Source organism: Hippoglossus stenolepis, chromosome 18 (genome assembly GCF_022539355.2).
Source record: "Hippoglossus stenolepis isolate QCI-W04-F060 chromosome 18, HSTE1.2, whole genome shotgun sequence".
Taxonomy (NCBI): domain Eukaryota; kingdom Metazoa; phylum Chordata; class Actinopteri; order Pleuronectiformes; family Pleuronectidae; genus Hippoglossus; species Hippoglossus stenolepis.
The window spans coordinates 6,146,607-6,162,092 of NC_061500.1; the positions used below are offsets into that span (position 1 = coordinate 6,146,607).

Consider the following 15,486-nt stretch of genomic DNA (forward strand, 5'->3'; position numbering starts at 1 on the left):
AGATCCGCTGCGAGCTGGAGGGTCACTCCAACCAGAACCTGCAGCAGGTGGAAAACTGGTTCATGTGCCGCTACTCCAAGCTCACCGACGCTGCGGAGCAGAACAAGGACGCCATCAAGTCCGCCCGGGACGAGATCTCCGACTACCGCCGCCAGCTTCAGTCCAAGACGGTGGAGCTGGAATCCGTGCGCGGGACGAGAGACTCGCTGGAGCGGCAGCTGAACGACATCGAGGACCGTCACAACAGCGACCTGTCCAGCCTCCAGGTAAGGAGCCACGCAGCCGTGCGTAAAGCGCGTGAACCGGCTTTAGTTTGATCAAACTTTTACACATTAGATTGTTATTTCATGTTTTGTGATTCAAACATATGATTTGTGCGTTTTTCAAACTTAATAATCAGGGATTGTGCTGACATAAAGATAAAGATAATGGATAGAGTGAATTAACGTGCACAACATGTATTCATTTCTATCTTGGTGACGCAGTCTTTATTTGAGGCACTCAAACACAGCAAAGTTCGTGATTTTCTCACATTTCTACATCATAGTTGAGTGTTTGTGAAAACATTTTCTGCTGCGTAATTGTCAGGAGACGCTATTGGGAGGGAGAGACTGCAGCAGACTCTGCAGTCTCTCTCTCTCTCGCTCTATCTCTCTCTCTCTGTTTTGCTGAGTCAGAGGTAAGGGTGGATGCTTTCATTGGCTCTGTCCTTGGATCACATCACTGACATTTTGAAGCGTGGGTGTGTGTGTGTGCATTGAACAAGTGTGGAGGTTGCCCTTGAACACACATCCCTCGGATCCTGTATTGCGTCAGAATATATTAAATCAACAGCAGAGGTGAATGGAGATGAAATAACTTACAACAAAAAGGGATGAGGATACATTCAAGTTTTATTATTAAAGCAAGGACACTATATATATATATATATATTTATATTAAAGTCTATATAAAAGTCTTTCCATGCACAGTGAACAATCTGCACATCCTTTGTCCGGCGCATGATTTTGATGCATTTAATCAACCATGCATTGTTTTTGCTCCGTGTTTCCCCAGGAGACAATTCACCAGCTGGATAATGAGCTCAAGAGCACCAAGTGGGAAATGGCTCGTCACCTGCGCGAGTACCAGGACCTCCTCAATGTCAAGATGGCCCTGGACATTGAGATTGCTGCATACAGGTATTTACTGATCTACATCTGACATGTGAGGCGCAGTTTAGAAATAACATTTATGGACATTTTATGGAATCTCTTCTCTTCCTCCTATCAGGAAACTCCTCGAGGGTGAGGAGACCCACTTCAGCACTTTCCCTTATCGCCAGCCGATCACTCCCGCCAAAATCTCCAAGCCCAAATCAGAAACCTCCAAGCTGAAGGTGCAGCACAAGTTTGTGGAGGAGATCATCGAGGAGACCAGGGTGGAGGATGACAAGTCCGACCTGGACGAGGCCCTGGCTGAGATAGCACAGGAGCTGTCAGCCACACTCGGAGGGGGAGGAGAGGACGAGGAGGATGAAGAGGAGAAGGAGGAAGCAGAGGGTGAAGTAGATGCAGGAGAGGTAGAACAGGAGGAAGTTATTAGCGCCACTGAAGCTAAAGTAAGCTCCAGCGCACCCGCTAAGGGGGAAGAGGACGAGGAAGAGGAAGATGAGGCAAAGGGTGGCGATGAGGACGAAGAGGGAGAAGGTGGAGAGGAATTAGAGAAGGAAGAAGAAGGTGAAGGAGACGATGAGGGAGAAAAGGGGGATGATGCAGAGGGAGAAGGAGAAGATGCAGGAAAGGAGGAAGAGGATGAGGAAGAGGTTGAGGAAACAGTTCTGTGCTCCGAAGCTCCTGAGTCGAAAGCCTCTCCCGACAAAGAGAAGGCTGTAGACAAGGAAAGCAGCGAAGGAGAGGAGGAAGCAGCAGAGGAAGCTGGTGCTGAAGATGAGGGTGGTGATCAGGATGATGACAAAGCATCCAAAAGCGGAGACGAGAAAGAGGAAAAAGAGGATTCAGAAAAAAGCAAAAAGGAAGACGAGAAGAAGGTAAAAGATGAGAAAGCAGATGACAAGTCAGAAAAAGAGGTAGCCAAGGCAGAAGCTCCGAAAACAGAAGCTGCAAAACCTGAGGCCAAGAAGGAAGAGGTGGCCAAAACAGTGGCATCGAAACCTCTATCCCTAAAGCCTGAATCCCCCAAGTCTGAATCCCCCAAACCCCAGTCTCCTAAATCTGAGTCTCCCAAGGCTGCATCTCCTAAATCTGAGTCTCCCAAGGCTGCATCTCCTAAGTCTGAGTCTCCCAAGGCAGGCTCACCGAAGGCCGGATCTCCCAAACCTGGTTCCCCAAAAGTTCAGTCCCCCAAGTCAGAATCCCCGAAATCTGTGTCCCCAAAACCTCAGTCCCCAAAAGCTGAATCCCCAAAAGCTGAATCCCCAAAAGCTGAATCTCCAAAAGCTGAATCCCCAAAAGCTGAATCTCCAAAAGCTGAATCCCCAAAAGCTGAATCCCCAAAAGCTGAATCCCCAAAAGCTGAATCCCCAAAAGCTGAATCTCCAAAAGCTGAATCCCCAAAAGCTGAACCCCAAAAAGCTGAATCCCCAAAAGCTGAATCTCCAAAAGCTGAATCCCCAAAAGCTGAATCCCCAAAAGCTGAATCCCCAAAAGCTGAATCCCCAAAAGCTGAATCTCCAAAAGCTGAATCCCCAAAAGCTGAATCCCCAAAAGCTGAGCCTCCAAAAGTTGAATCTCCAAAAGTAGAATCTCCAAAAGCTGAATCTCCAAAATCTGAATCCCCAAAGGTTGAATCCCCAAAAGCTGAATCCCCAAAAGCTGAATCCCCAAAAGCTGAATCCCCAAAGACCGAGAAGCCTGACGCTCCTAAGCCTGCTGAAGAGAAATCCGAGAAAAAGAGCGACTCAACAGAAGACAAGAAGGTAGAAAAGCCAGATGTTGCCATGAACGGCGACTTGGACAAGAGCCCAGAAGAGGAAGAAAAGAAGGACGAGGGCCTGGAAGACGACGTGCTCGCTAACGGCGTGGACGAGAGTCTTGGTAAGGATGACGCCAGCCAGAAGGTGGTGATCACCAAGACCGTGGAGACCATCACCACCGGCGAGGACGGCTCCAAGCACGTCACCAAGTCCGTCACCGTGACCGAGACGGTGAAGGAGGTAGAAGAGATGGTGCAGGAGACGGTGGTGGCCACCAAGAAGACGGAGAAGCACTCCACGCAGTCGGTCAAGGAGGTGACCGAGGGATGAGGAGGCGTCAGAGGTTCAGGGGGGGAGGGGACGCGAAGACAAGCAATCAACACACAACTAACATAACAAAGAAAAATCATACAGCTAGAGCGATGTAATAAAGATAACCACTCTCAATCATACTAAAACAAAATCATAGAGAGAAGCCAAAACCTCCAACGCAACAAGTTTCAAAAATGCATGTTGAGTGAAAGCTTTAAAACGGGCTTCGCTGCTGATGCGGTCAGAAGAAGATGACTGAGACATTTTATCCTCTTTTCGTTTTTTCCTCTTTCCTTTCCGCTGGTTACGGGTGAGCTCACAGGTGGGAGGGAGGGGGGTCTCTGCATGCTAGCTCAGGGGAGGGGAGTACGTTCCTCTCTTATCTGTATGTATGGTAGAAATACACTGTAAAAATGAGTAGATATATATGTAAAAGGGATACATGCGATGTTGGATGGCAGAGCGAGAGATATATTATTCAAGATTTTCGAGGAGGGGGGGCAACAGCCTGCACGGAGGCTGCGATTTTCCCAGACGTAGACACGCGCTTTACTGAAGAAGCCTTAGATGACACACGAAGACACCAACTGAGCCAATAAGACACTAACAACGAACACGACACGTAGTGAAGAGAGCGACGGCGTGGCGAGAAACACGAGACCATATACATTCAGTAACTGAAGCTTAACGAACCTGAAGAAACTCTTAGCCTTAAACATGCTTTTTATCAGTGTCTGTTATGTTTACCAGAGTGCAACTGAAAAATAAAATATGAATATATGTAGAAATATATATATTTAAGTGTAAATGCGCAGACACATGCATTGTTGTATGCATATAGTATGGACTTGAATTTAAATACAGAAATAAATGAGGTGCTACTGTTTGCAATCCCATGACTTTACTCATCATGAACGATTTCCCAGCAGCATTTGCTCAATAAATGTCATAACGAATTAAAGAAAAGTTGTCTTGTCATATTGTATCACTCTCTATTCTTTATTACTGCATGCACATGTGTCTACTATCTCAAGTATAGATGGTTTTTAGATTTAGCTTTACATGTATGGCTGTAATTTACAAACGAATTACATCTTAATGCAATTGACTATTTTCTAATACTCTACAAATCAACTATATAGTTAATACATTTATATATTTTAACTACAATAGATGACTCATAGCCCACATTTGTTAATTTATATTAAATGTTGTAATATTCTAATAATATACAATTTTCAAAATGCTCTAATATCAAATAAATACAGCAAACACCTTCATAGACCTTTAAGAGCTTTACATCAAATTTTCAATTTCACAGTCAACCAGAGGAAGTGGCCACATTAATATTTGAGCTTAATTAATGATTAATATCCAGAAAAATTATAATTTGGAGAAAAGCAGGTTATAATTTAATCATTTTGTTGATAACTTTAATTATTAAAATTGTTATCCACCAAAGGTGAGCCTTAATTTATCCCAGAAAATGTCTTTAATTAAATACTATCAATAATTTCTCATGACATTTTTAGTGCTGATATGTAATTTTGGAGAGTCATAAAACCTGGAGATTTGTTTCTTTTCTTATCTGTTATTACATTTTTTAAATTTACCTCTTAAGCTTTATAGTTGACTTATGCTCTGCTGAACATTTTAAATGCAGTATGTTATATCATATACAGTATGTGGATTTTTTGGGTTCGTGTCAGCAGCAACATTAAGTAATGACGACAGATGTTAAAACTGCAAAGAAGGACTCTAAATTGTAAATGTTTCAAACCCATCACCAGGGCATCACATCCATAGACTGTATATAAAGATGGACGACATGACAGATCCCTGAAAGTGAAGCCATAACATCTTGGTTGCCCCCTGGTGGTGGGCTACAAAAGTCATGGGTCATCGGTCATGTCAGTTTAAAGGACATGGACTAAACTAAAAAGTCAAAGTCCACATCGAATAAAGTTTTGTTAAAGAACTTCTGTCATTTTAGGTTCTTATGAGACTGATGTTTGTTAAAGTGATCATATTTCCAGTAAGTTTGGTTTTAATTATTTATATTTATTGATACTATGACAATGGGGGACTCATAATTGGGTTCATGCATTGGCAACAACATGATCACTACAGCACAGACTCTGACTCCTTTTGATACCCAAAATGTAAGATGGCGGCACCTGTATCCAGGGTATTTTTACGGTGGCTCTGAGAGCTCAACGCAGCGCACCACATGCAACACATGCAACACATGCAAGTAGACAAAACACAAGCAAAGTAAGAAAACATCTTCATCAATTTGACAACACAACACAACACATTACGCACAACACAACACATTACAGAAACGTGCTGCAATTACAGAAAACGACAACGGAAGTTATTCCAGGGGACAACTAAAAGTGATGGACACGTCCGTTTTTTAATTGTGTGTATTTCGTTGTATTTCATATTTTTTAATTGGCAGGCTAATAGTAAGCAAAACGTCAACGCTCGGTTGACATTAGACATCTGCAGTAATATCTGAATCATGCGATCACAATGTTAAAATAAACCATTTAACAACTCCAAACTGTGACAGCAACAACAACCGGACGTGTCCATCACTTTTAGTTGTCCCCTGGAAACACTTCTGTTGTCGTTTTCTGTAATTGCAGCGTGGTTTCTGTAATGTGTTGTGTTGTCAAATTGATGAAGATGTTTTCTTACTTTGCTTGTGTTTTGTTTACTTGCATGTGTTTTCTTAAGTTGCAGTGCGTTGAGCTCTCAGGGCCACCGTATATTTTGGCTTCATTTCTGGATATTGGGAGGAAGTAGAGATGCATCATCCACCTTCATATAGAGTCTATATGGTGATACCTGCTGCAGATGGATTTTGTGACTAATATTTACAAATATCAACAAACTACTGATAAAATGTTGTTGTGTAGCCTCACTGACTTTGCTGAGTCATTCTGCTGAGTTCTGTGTAGCATTTGGAATCATCCTGTCATTACCTCTTGTGGCCACAGTGGCCGCTGTTGAACTAAAATTAAAGGTCAAGCATGAGTTTGTTAATATAAGGTCACCAGGGCTGAGGAGTTTCCTTCATTCCCCGTGATTCACATGAGCTAGTTGTGTTAAAACACATATTTGTTTATTATGTGATTTAAGAGCCTTTGGCCATCTCTTTATGTCATGTGATTAAGAAAGTATTAGTCATTTACATATTTCTGTATATATTAACATATGAATCCCCATATTTTGGGTTTTACTTCATCCCTCATATGATAACATTTATATTTTATTTTAATATGTATCATCTACGTGTATGTTTGTTTTTATACAAAAATGTTCATATCATCCGAAAGGCAGAAAAACATAACTCTAGGTAACGTGTCTTTAATTCGTTTTTTATTGTTGTGATCATAGACTGTATTGTTTTGATCCATCGTGCCATGCTAGATGTGCAACAGAAGCACAAATAGACAAGATAACTGGTTACACAGCAATGTCATGTATCAGTTTGCTAACATTAGCTCAAATTAACCAGCATCAGCTACATGTTGCAGCACCCACTGCCCTCTAGTGGTTTGAACTCAGTATGCACATATGAGGTGGATTTTATTGCTTATAAATGCTGTTTTTCATTTGTAGGAGGAGATATTGTGTTATTTATTCATTCAAAAGCTGAATCACTACATTTTTGGTAAAAACTAATCTGAAAACAAAGCAGAACTTCTTGCAATTAGCTACATTTATATTAGAAATATCCGAAAAACAAAATCAACACTGTAAAGATGTATTAAATCAGGACTTGTGCTTAAGTCAAAATCGAGGACACACATATGACTTTGAGAAGTGTTTATTGAACCAACAGGAAGTCACACACTTTACTCTCCGTATACAGGACATGTGCACACAGACATTAATGGACTAGTCTGGACATTTGCAGGCAGATAACCTTGATATGCTGCTTTGAATGGAGTGTTTAGATAAGCCGGTTTGAGAGGATAGCGCTGAGGCCTGGTTATCGAGCTGTGGTTTTTTGTACGTTGACAGTTCTGACGGAGGTTTACTGACACTACTGGTTTACTTCTTCTCTTTTGTGCTCTTTTCTTCTGCCACTTTTTCCTTTTTGACGTCAGCTTTGTCGTCTGTTTTGGGAGCAGCTGCTTTGTCTTCCTTCTTGGCATCGGATTTCTCTTCTTTCTCTTCTTTCTCTTCTTTCTCTTCTTTCTCTTCTTTCTCTTCTTTCTCTTCTTTCTCTTCACTCTTCTTTGCTTCTTCCTTCTCTTCTTTCACTTCTTCTTTTGCATCCGGCTCTTTGTCATCGGCTTCGTCGGCTTTTTCCTCCTCTTGTGCTTCTTCTTTGACTTCAGTCTCCTCTGCGTCTTCTTTGTTGTTTGTCTCCCCCTCTTCTTCAGCAGCGTCGGTCACCTCCTCCTCATCACCACCTGTATCAATAGATATTTGTATTAATTGTCATTGTGACCCTTAATTGCAATTAAGACATATGATCAAAGAAAAAGATGCACTAACCCTTTTCTTCACCCTTAGCCTCTTCGTCTCCTTCTGTAGCTTCCTCCTCATCTTCTTTCTTTTGATCTCCTTCCTCCTCTCCTCCCTCTTCTTTTTCCTCATCTTTCTCCTCTCCTCCTTCTTCTTCCTTCTCTGCCTCCTCTGCCTCCTCTTCCTCCTTTACCTCCTCCTCTGCTGCCTCCTCCTCCTCTTCCTCCTCCTCGGCGGGTGGGCTGGCCTCAGCTTGCTGGGCGTGGCTGGCGGAGATGATCCCCTCGGTGGTGCTGAAGCTGGAGCTGAGCAGGCGTGATGTCATCAGGTAGGAGGGGCCTGAGCTCAGGCTGGAGAGGAAGGGCCGGGAGTAGGAGGGCGCTGACAAAGAGTGGCCGTAGAAAGAGGACACACCCCCGGAAACTCCTACGCTGAAGCGGGATTCCTCGCCTTCCAGCAGCTTCCTGTATATTTAAATGAGTCAATTAGCATCCATTTGTTTACACTTCTAACTGTAAAATACAATTTCTGGTTATGATCCTAGAACATGTTTACTAAGATAACAAGGGCCTATATTTACTTTTGCCATACATTATCGTAATTTATCCATAAAAGTAAAAATGTATGAATTTGCTGATGCACTATTTACTTAAATGATTCATATTTTCACCTTGTGAATACCTAAAACCTTAAGTTCATGATTCCTCATATAATCAGTAAAATAAACTCTGGGATGTCTTTGGCTTCTCACCTGTATGCAGCAATCTCGATGTCTAGCGCCATCTTGACATTCAGAAGGTCCTGGTAATCCTTCAGGTAGCGGGCCATTTCCTGTTTGGTGCCCCTCAGCTCGCCTTCCAAATGTCCAATGGTGTCCTAAAATGAAGAAAGTAAAGACACAAGAACATAAAACATGCAACATGATGAAATGAAAACCTTGAATGAAGAATCTGAATGATTAATGACATGTCATAGCGGCACTGCTGACCTGCATGGAATTTATCTCAGCACTCTGCTTCTCATCCATCTCGTGCAGCTGTCTCTCCAGGGATCCGTTGAGGCCTCTGCATGCGTCGATCTCCAGCAGCCGGGCCTGGAGCTGGCGTCGGTACTCTCCTGCTTCGTCCTTGGAGTTCCTCACGGCGTCACTGTGCTGGGCCACAGTTTCACTCAGGGAACCTACCTTCCCTCTGAACCATTCCTCGGCTGCCTGCATGTTCCTCGCCGCCAGCCTCTCGTACTGGGACCTGATATCCCGGAGAGCCCCGGAGAGATCTGGAGCAGCGGCCTCAGACTCGACAGCCACCTGGACGCCCAGCTGGACTTGGGACTGCAGCTCGGCCACCTCACCTTCGTGAATTCTCTTGAGGAAGGCCAGTTCCTGCAGCAGAGATTCGATGCTCTTCTCCAGCTCAGCCTTAGCTAAAGCAGCCTGGTCGGCCTCACGACGGGTCTCCATCAGCCTGCCCTCGGCCTCTTCACGAGCCAGAACTTCCTCCTCATATCGACCCTGCATGGCGCTCAGAGTTTGCTCCAGTCGCTCTCTCTGGCCCAGGACAGCCTGCTGCTCTGCCCTGGCCTCATCCATTGCTGCTCTCAGGGAGCGGGCCTCCTGCTCATACAGTGCTCTCAGGCGGGACGGCTCAGAGTGCCTCTGCCTCAGCAGCAGCAGCTCTGCCTCAAGAGCACGGTTCTGCTGCTCCAGGTCACGCACTCTGTCAATGAAGCCGGCAAAGCGGTCGTTGAGCTCCTGCAGCTGGCCGCGCTCTTGGGTGCGCACGGTACGAAAATCAGAGCTGACCTGGGACGCCTGGCTGAGCTCCAGCTCCAGGGACGAGCCCATTGAGGAGGAGGAGAGCAGCCCCCGGCCGGGAGAGGAGTACTGCAGACGGGAGGAGGACAGCGGGGAGGCATGGGAGCTGTAGACGGAGTGGGTTCTCCCTCTGGTCGCCACACGAGGGGGAGCCTCGACATACCAGCGTCTATATGACGAGGTTGGATGGTAGGGGTCATATCCGATGCTACTCATGGCTGAGTGGTGGGAGCACTGGCTGCTCTCCCTCTCCTCTGTGTGTGTGTGTGTGGAGATGTACGCAGGGCTCAGGTTTAAGCCACAACTGCTCTCTGCTGCAGCAGCCTGTGCTTTTATACTGGGACACCGAGCTCTGACGTAAGCGCTTTCCCCCAACTCTGACAATGCAGGCTCGATAGTCTTACACTGCAACAGCGAGGAATGAGACAGAGGAACCATGGGAAGGAGCGAAGGAGGTAAAGGAGAAGGAGAGAGGGAAAGAAGGGAAGAAAGATGTTTATATATAATATATGTGTAAAACTTCATGTTTATGTTTATGTTTTCTTTGGCATTGACAATTCTAATGCAGAAAAGTGTTTTATTATTATATATTATTTTATTATATAGGTTCAAAAACAGTTTAGCACAGTTTGCTTGTGCAATTGAAACAATATGAAACAATAGATAAAACATGTCACCAGTTTTAATACAGAACTTGAGCCTGGAACATAACGACAGAAAAACTGCAAATAACTTTAATGCATTATTTTATTAATTATATCGAGAAGAAACATGGGTGAGACATGTTTATTGTGCTGTATCTTCACTGCAGGAGAGAGAGAGGGAGAGGAGAGTTGGTTTTTACAGCCATGACACAGCATCTCTCCTTGTGGTGGAGAGTGGATGTGCAGCCATAACCTCAAAAGACCTGCAGTGACACAATCCCACCCAAACACAATGTAAGAGTATTCGTGACAGTCAATAAGTTCTGCTGTGGAAATTGTTACTCTGATTTAATTTTTCCTTTTTCTCTGTTTTCTTAGTAAAGTTTACTTTACACTTTCAGCTTTGTATTAGTCATTTTATGAACCTGCAGATGGTTTTGTAACTGAAGGATTACACTTTATTCTAGTCATTGCTTATGCTTTTCATATTTATTAGACTTTAATGTGTCAACTTGTCTTGTATGTGTAACACTACTTAATAAATACACAAAACCACAACACTTAGGATGAAACAGCTGAGTGTGTGTGTGTGTGTGTGTGTGTGTGTGTGTGTGTGTGTGTGTGTGTGTGTGTGTGTGTGTGTGTGTTTGTGTGTGCAGGTGCAGGTGCAGAGGCTCAGTGAAATTTATGTCGGGAGATTTGTTTTGCTCTTGAGCTCCATGCATAAATGAATGTATATTGCAGTGCTTTGCAGCAATACCTGTGTGTGTGTGTGTTTGAGTGTGTGCAAGAAGTGTGAATGTCTTTGTGTGTGTGTGTATGTGTGTATGTGCGTGACCTGCTCCAGTAATTTACCTCTTCAGCACAAAGCCCCCTCCCTCAGTACTTAGTGTTGTGGGAGGTGGGGGACTTCAGTGGGAGCTGCATGGGCCTCTGCTGCAGGCTGAGTCATCGTAACACTTGTGATCACACAATCTCCCCCGTGGACACTTCTCCCGGCCTAACAGGAGCCTGACAATCTGCACCGGGGTGATTTTTTTTTAACTTCAGCGGATTAGATGCTTACAGGATCTGGGGAAATGAAACAGAGAAGCTAACTTGTCTTCCCACACAAATTCACTCGCTTCAACTTCCATTTTCTAAGTAGCTGCTGGTCTCTGTGAAGACAACTCAGCATCAGTCCGAGTATCAAATTAATATATATTTAACTTGTAGGATCACAGCTAAACCGATGACAGCATCACACAACTGAGAAAAATAAGTATATTTCAAGTTTGCACCTCAATAGACAGTCAGGAATTGTCTTCTTGGTGATGATGGTTTGATATTAATGATTTAGTTTAGTTATTTATCAGGATTTAAAAAATGCATGAATCACTTTTTGGGACAAGGGGGCAAGAAAAGTATCCCAAACATAAACTAGACATAAAATTAACACTTTACAGTTATATTCCACCAACTCACGGAGCTTAATCTGCAAGATGTTTGAACAGGATGAACATACCTGATTTATCTGAGCTTCTTTAATGGGATATAATTAGCATCATACAGTAGATGTGCCTTAAAACCAAAACAATGATCTAGAACAGGCTAAAGGCCTCCAAACAGCCGCAGAGCTCAGAATTAATTTGTGTTTTCATATTTATCTTATGTACAACAATGGGCCAGACACCATGTTCAGTGTTTTTCTGCAGAACCTTTAGTTTCTTTTTAGTACAACACAATAACCCTTCATCACACCATGCAGGTCTGGATTTCCATTATAATTATTATCGGGGACTATTGGATTTCTCCTTATTTCTATTTATGGATCATAACTTGATTGAAAGGGACAATAGACATTGACTTTGCTTGACAGCTCAGCTTTGACTCTGTGGCTCAGTTTCCAACCTTCATCAGCACTTTTCTCTCCTCTGTAAGTTTCACAGCGCTGACGCTTCTCAACACAACACATTTCAGGAAGGATACTACAGAATAGAGTCTGAATCATTAAGTAAAATATAATTATATTGTAGTGCAACTGAAAAAGTGCAATTTGACCTTTTGATCTGCAGGTATCCACATGCATCCACACATATATATGTAGCATATATACCACTGATACACATATTAATATTACATATAAGCACAGAGCTCTATATAACATTTTCTTAATAAAACGTTTTTATTTCCAAGATACTTTTCTTTAATGAAAATACTTTTCATCAATCATACTGACTGCAGCCGGAAATGTTGCATGGCACTCAAAACTTGTTTGAATGATACTACAGCCCCCCCTACAGGTGACATACAGAAACGACACTTTAAGAATTGCTCTGTGTAATATTGTAACGTTTAATATATATATTATATTGATACGATGACCACTGAGGAGCCTGGACGTAGTTCACAGATCTCTGGAGGAGCTTTAGATCGTGATGACGAGAAGAAGCTTCATGATGTTTTCTAACCAGATGTATCAAGAAGTATTTTCTGAACACTGGGGACACCTGCTGGTCAATGACAACATGGGACAGGGACCACAACGTGTGCTACATGGTGTATTAACATACATCAACACAACAGCACCATCAAATAACAACTTCATTTTAATATTTATTGTCAGTTTTATTTCTCAATGAAATGGTTAATTTATGGCTTTACCTTTAGTCTTTTCATATAAAGTAATGGATGATTGTGTCCAATGAAAGTTTACAACTGATCAGTTTATAGATCAAGAGACAGTTATGCTTTTTAATGTTTTTCCTACTCAGAGGACAGTGATGAGGGTTTTTTTAAGACTCGAGAAGAAGGGTAAAATCTGTTTAGGGGCTGGACAGAGCCTGTGGATGTGCTGGTGTAACACGAGAGGAAAAACTATATTCGTTTCATTCTAGAAACAGTATCTGCTCCTTTTAAACAAGCACAGGTACAATGAACATTTGTAAAGGTAGTAGGAGAAGTTTGAGCAGCTGTGGTGTTGTGTTGCTGGAACTTGCACATGCACAGTTAGAGAAAGCAGATAAGTCTGTCCATAGCTGTTAACTGTGTTTTGGCAACATGAGGATTTTCCCCCTGACGCAGTCATGAAACTGATCAAACCTGCAGGAACCACAATGTCTTTGTTATTTCACATAATAAAAACCCTGTGCACATATACGTGATATTTTCTAAACATAAGCTCCACTTCATTTATGAATCTGCTCATCTGAGACTGAGTCCAGTTGCCTTTTTGCAACCAACGTTGATCTTTACACTTTTGTTCCACAGACCTCAGTTTAAAAGTCATGTTGCTATTTTGGCCTAATGTCTGACCTCTGGCCTTCGAGACCAGCACATGTCCCACCAGCTCACCAGACCTCTGCCGCTACTGGCTGCTCCTGCATGTCCGTCAGTGCATGAGTGTCGCTCACAGGTGGAAAATAAAGAAGGCCTGTCCCCGGTTCAGTGCCACTAACCAGGCTGCTATAAAAGGAGGCTGGTATGCTGGTTTGGCCTCACTGTTGTCGTCCAGTGTGTGTGTGCACAACTTAGAAGGGCTGAGGTCACTGTGTCTGGGTTAACTCAGGAGAATAACTGTAAGCATGACTACTGCGCATCGTTTAGTTATCGTGCGCCACGGCGAGAGTGTCTGGAACCAGGAGAACCGCTTCTGCGGCTGGTTCGATGCCGACCTCAGCGAGAAGGGTATGGAGGAGGCCAAGCGCGGGGCCCATGCCATCAAGGACGCAGGCCTCAAGTTTGATGTGTGCTACACCTCAGTGCTGAAGCGTGCCGTCAAGACCCTGTGGACCATCATGGAGGGCACGGACCAGATGTGGCTGCCGGTGATCCGCACCTGGCGTCTGAACGAACGCCACTATGGAGGCCTCACCGGTCTCAACAAGGCTGAGACAGCTGAGAAGCACGGAGAGGAGCAGGTGAAGATCTGGCGCCGTTCGTTTGACATCCCACCTCCACCCATGGACAAGGACCACTCTTACAGCAAAATCATCAGTGAGGTAAGACAACTGTAACATCAGCAAATGAGGTGTTTACTTACAAAGAAACAATATATTAACATGACTTTTCTCTTTAACAGTTCCCTTTCATTTTGAATAACACAAATTTCCAAATCATCTACTCTGCTGATAGTTATGTAACAACTGTCATTCTGCTCCTGTCACCACCTCCAGTCCCGGCGCTACAAGGGCTTGAAGCCCGGCGAGCTGCCCATGTGCGAGTCGCTGAAGGACACCATCGCCCGGGCTCTGCCTTTCTGGAACAACGTCATCGCTCCCGAAATCAAAGCTGGGAAGAACGTTATCATCGCTGCCCATGGCAACAGTCTCCGTGGCATCGTCAAGCACTTAGAGGGTGAGCATTGCAGAGTCAGTCGCTGCGGCAGGTGGACGCAAAACAATACAGGACAACGCAGAGGACAGTGGTGCAGGGAGAGGTAGATGTGGAAGATTTCAGTTTTACAATAGATTTAACTGCATTTGCATACAAGGCCATGGCAGAAACAGACACTCAGAGAGAGTTGTGGATTACAGGGAGTATAAATAGCCTGCAGGGACTCTCGCACTCCCACTCAGGGACAGGGGAGCGGGTCATGAGCCTGGTTCCCATTACAGTCACGACCTTTATGTAGAAAGGTTAAACTTTTTCCAGGAGTGGCCAGACGAGGATAAGTTGTACAAACCCCAAGAGTGTCGGATAGAAAACCCTGCCCTGCTGACTAGTTTTGTTATGTAAGACTGTTGTCCTTCCCGTAAGCCTTTGGGCTCCAGACACTTTTATATGGTATCAGTTACATTGCCGCGGTTCCATCTGCTGATCTGCATGTCTGCCGGTGTTTCTAGGTATGTCCGATGCAGCCATCATGGACCTCAACCTGCCCACGGGAATCCCAATCGTGTACGAGCTGGATGCGGCCCTGAAGCCTGTGAAGCCCATGGCTTTCCTCGGCGATGAGGCAACCGTGAAGAAGGCCATGGAGGCCGTGGCCGCTCAGGGCAAAGCCAAGAAGTAAACCTGCTCCCGCGAGGAGGCAGGAAAAGAGACTCGTCCCTCCCTCCACCCTTCGTCCGTCAACCTTTCCTCTTCCACTCATCCATCCTTGTAGCCCATTCCAACAGGAGGATTGATTAATGGTTCTTTTGGAGACGGGCCATTTTCAGCACCTCAGCCTTGTTTGTTTAATCGACAGACGGAGGGATGACCTGTCAATCAACGCAGGCAGCCTGGCCTCAGTCAGCCCTTTTAAATTGTGGCATAGCCCTATTTTGTGGGCCCCACCGCGCTGGCACAACCAATAAAGAAACCATATTTTTACGTATAGGCCTGTGTCTGTT

At 44.1% G+C, this 15,486-nt stretch overlaps 3 protein-coding genes across 3 annotated transcripts in view; 2 read left to right on the forward strand and 1 right to left on the reverse strand.

The window, feature by feature from the left end:
* Positions 1-4,204, forward strand: part of nefmb (neurofilament medium chain b) — a 5,147-nt gene extending 943 nt beyond the window's left edge. The window contains exons 1-3 of the mRNA XM_035141592.2: positions 1-266; positions 1,057-1,181; positions 1,273-4,204. The exon at positions 1-266 is cut by the window's left edge and continues 943 nt beyond it. Of these exons, the coding sequence (XP_034997483.2) occupies positions 1-266; positions 1,057-1,181; positions 1,273-3,244 (2,363 nt within the window). The 3' untranslated portion in view covers positions 3,245-4,204. The remainder of the gene's footprint in view (positions 267-1,056; positions 1,182-1,272) is intronic.
* Positions 4,205-7,051: 2,847 nt separating this feature from the next.
* nefla (neurofilament light chain a) lies at positions 7,052-9,848 on the reverse strand. Its single transcript, XM_035141593.2, has 4 exons — positions 8,703-9,848; positions 8,466-8,590; positions 7,745-8,178; positions 7,052-7,659 (listed from the first exon to the last, which is right to left on the reverse strand). Exons 1-4 carry the CDS (start codon positions 9,741-9,743, stop codon positions 7,295-7,297), a joined length of 1,965 nt encoding a protein of 654 aa, XP_034997484.2. The 5' UTR covers positions 9,744-9,848; the 3' UTR covers positions 7,052-7,294.
* Positions 9,849-13,638: 3,790 nt separating this feature from the next.
* Positions 13,639-15,470, forward strand: pgam2 (phosphoglycerate mutase 2 (muscle)). The gene is made up of 3 exons (XM_035184717.2): positions 13,639-14,151; positions 14,326-14,506; positions 14,995-15,470. The coding sequence occupies exons 1-3, from the start codon at positions 13,735-13,737 to the stop codon at positions 15,162-15,164; spliced, it is 768 nt and encodes a 255-aa protein (XP_035040608.1). The 5' UTR covers positions 13,639-13,734; the 3' UTR covers positions 15,165-15,470.
* Positions 15,471-15,486: the final 16 nt, after the last annotated feature.

Coding starts and splice junctions, on each gene's coding strand:
- nefla (XM_035141593.2), bottom strand. CDS start 9,743: ATGAGTAGCATCGGATATGACCCCTACCATCCAACCTCGTCATATAGA. Junction 8,179..8,465: donor ATCGAGATTGCTGCATACAG/GTGAGAAGCCAA, acceptor TTAAATATACAG/GAAGCTGCTGGAAGGCGAGG. Junction 7,660..7,744: donor GGCTAAGGGTGAAGAAAAGG/GTTAGTGCATCT, acceptor CTATTGATACAG/GTGGTGATGAGGAGGAGGTG.
- pgam2 (XM_035184717.2), top strand. CDS start 13,735: ATGACTACTGCGCATCGTTTAGTTATCGTGCGCCACGGCGAGAGTGTC. Junction 14,152..14,325: donor ACAGCAAAATCATCAGTGAG/GTAAGACAACTG, acceptor CACCACCTCCAG/TCCCGGCGCTACAAGGGCTT. Junction 14,507..14,994: donor CATCGTCAAGCACTTAGAGG/GTGAGCATTGCA, acceptor CGGTGTTTCTAG/GTATGTCCGATGCAGCCATC.